Source organism: Poecilia reticulata, linkage group LG19, assembly GCF_000633615.1.
Source record: "Poecilia reticulata strain Guanapo linkage group LG19, Guppy_female_1.0+MT, whole genome shotgun sequence".
NCBI classification, from domain to species: Eukaryota; Metazoa; Chordata; class Actinopteri; order Cyprinodontiformes; family Poeciliidae; genus Poecilia; species Poecilia reticulata.
Window position 1 is genome coordinate 1,347,476 of NC_024349.1, and position 2,680 is coordinate 1,350,155.

At 38.2% G+C, this 2,680-nt stretch overlaps 1 protein-coding gene across 2 annotated transcripts in view; it reads right to left on the minus strand.

Annotated features, from left to right (window-relative positions):
- Positions 1-2,250, minus strand: part of LOC103481065 (BTB/POZ domain-containing protein KCTD5) — a 17,665-nt gene extending 15,415 nt beyond the window's left edge. Inside the window, exon 1 of one of the 2 annotated variants that reach the window (XM_008436322.2) lies at positions 1,891-2,250. In XM_008436322.2, the coding sequence (XP_008434544.1) occupies positions 1,891-2,094 (204 nt within the window). In that variant the 5' untranslated portion in view covers positions 2,095-2,250. The remainder of the gene's footprint in view (positions 1-1,890) is intronic. The other variant, XM_008436323.2, reaches the window with a different exon arrangement.
- Between the last annotated feature and the right edge of the window lie 430 nt (positions 2,251-2,680).

A 2,680-nucleotide genomic window follows, 5' to 3' on the forward strand; every position in this document is an offset into this window, starting at 1 on the left:
TGGCCCCCATTTTGGCCCCCGGCCCACATTTTGGCCCCCATTTTGGCGTCCGGCCCACATTTTGGCCCCCATTTGGGCCTCCAGCCCACATTTTGGCCCCCGGCCCACATTTTGGCCCACATTTTGGCCCCCGGCCCACATTTTGGCCCCGTTTAATAATAATGCCAGGATGACTTGTGCTCAGTTCAAGATTAAAGTTCTAAATTTTCCAAAAATGTTCAAAAGAACTGATGAGAAAATATTTACGTGAGTAAATAACTGTGTTTTGGTTTTGGATTATTTTTTTAACGTTTCTGTTTAGTGATTTATACACACGGTATTGACTTGTGAAGGTTAATTTAATTTAATTTAATGAGTGGGATTGGAATAAATACTGAACAGGTAAATTTACATCATTTTTGAGCCGCAGTCGGGAATAACAAGCAGCGCAGCCGGCTGCGCAGTGTGCTGCTCACTCAGGACCCGGGATTGAAACGGACTGATCCGTCACTCAGAGGATAAACAGAATAAAAACCCACAAGCTGATTATTTAGAGATTAAGATATTCGCATGGAAATGCCAGCTGAGCCGTCATCTCGGCTCAGGATATTAGAGAGCAGGAGTGAAGAGAAGGACAACAACAATAGATCAGGGGCAGAAACATAAACAATAACTGCAGATGACACAGAAATATAACCAGCAAAAACAACACAGACTAAAGTGTAAACAGAAACACTGAAGCTGGGTTCTGATTTGTAGATACTTCAAAATATAACATACTTCAGAAAACTTGAACTAAATTATACCAAACTATTGTGATGAAATAATCAAGTAAATTAATAATGTTAACTATAAAAAAGGCTGTAATTAAACCAAAGCTGTACTAAAAAAAATGCATGAAAAATATGCAGAATATGCATTCTTTATCCAATTAATTGATTAATTTTTAGAATAATTGTTTGGGAAGAAAATTGTGTTTTTATTTTATTGACTCCCATCCAAAATGTTAAATATTAGCAATCACAAACAATAAGAATCTAACATTTAAAACAGTGATTTAATGTTGAGTCTCAAGATTCAAGGTGATCGTAAGGTTAAAAAAAATAAATTACACTTTCTGAGGTTTTAAACTAGTTTTCTCAAATCAAATAAAGTTTCACAAATCACAAGCAGTTTTTATTGAATAAATAAAATGATCCACTTCCAGCTTTGGCTTTTCCAAGTATTTTACACTTGAAAATAATCCGGATTAAATGTAATCCAGATTCGTTGTAAATTGTGTTAAATATGAAGCTGCGAATAAGATGCTGACTTCAGTTTCACCCAACCAGCCAATACGGAGCAAACAAAGCAAAACAAGATGATTGCTGGTAATCACCACATTATCATCATTTTATAGCTATATTTGTGTAGATGAAATAATTTATTTGCAGATATCAGTGAAATCCACAAATCACTATGTGACACCTAGATGCGATGCTTCAGATGGAGGAAACTTTTTAACTGTCGGGTCTTAATTTATATAAAAAAGAATAAGAACAAAATCATATATATAAATCTATTTTTAACAGCAAGAATTGTAAATGTATTTCGTTTTGCTAAAGGAAAGATCTAGTAACTTTCACTGAGAATTAAAAAGGAGCGAGCTAGCAGCGTTATGTCATGTGGTGACTGTCGGAATCTAGCTAGTAGGCTAATGCTAACTAGCATCTACATTTCGTTGAGCGTTACTTGAATTATTAGTATTTTTTTATCAAAATTGGAGTGCAATAAAAAGGAAAATGATATCGAAACCACTTTAAAACCTCTACTGCCATTAAAGGTAAACTTAGTGTCGGGCTTCGGGTTTCCGAATCGCAGTCCAGTGTTAAGTGCTAAGTTAGCTAAGTGCTAAGTTAGCTTAGCATGTACCTTGTCGGAATCGAGCTCCGGATCAGCCTGGCTCAGCCTGAACAGAAAGGATTTCGGGTCTCGGCACAGCGTCTGCCTCGTCGTTAGAAAATACGTCCCTCCGACATTCAGTCGGATCCACTTGGAGGCTCCGACCCCCGGGGAAGAATGGGTCGGACATCTCCGGTGAACGGAGCCGCTTGTCTCGGAGCTGTTCTCTGCCATCCCGCTCCACTCCGCGCCTCGCCTCCTCCGCCCTCGCTTCGGCTCTGCTCTGATCGAGCGGCTGACAGGAAGTGTCGACGCTGCCGCAAGCCGCCGACTGGGAGTCCGCCAGTCACTGCAACCTCCGCGGCCACTCCTACCCGCCGCTGTCCGCCCAGGCTTTCTACACGACTACTGTACGGAAGGCGATTAGGGCCACTAGAGAGACAAAGAAATAATTCTGACATTTTAGAATATGAGAGGTAAAAGTCAGAATTTTGATTTTAAAACGTCATTGTAGTTAGGAAAATTTTTTATTTATTTTTTTCTTTTTGGCAAAAATCTCAGAAATATTCTAGAAAAAAACTGGGAAATTTCTGAGTTTGAAAAGTAGAAAATTTGCTAGAAATTTTTTCCTAGATTTCTTCCTTTCTTTTGAGAAAAAAACAAGGAAATTTCTACGTTTGAAACAAAGATTTACCTGAGAAAAGTCAGTTTTTTTTTTTGTTTTAGATTAATCTGATTTCTGAGAAGAAATGTGGACATTTCTGAGCTTCAATAGTGTAAACTTTTCAACTTTTGAAACTTAAATGTTTACCAGAAATCT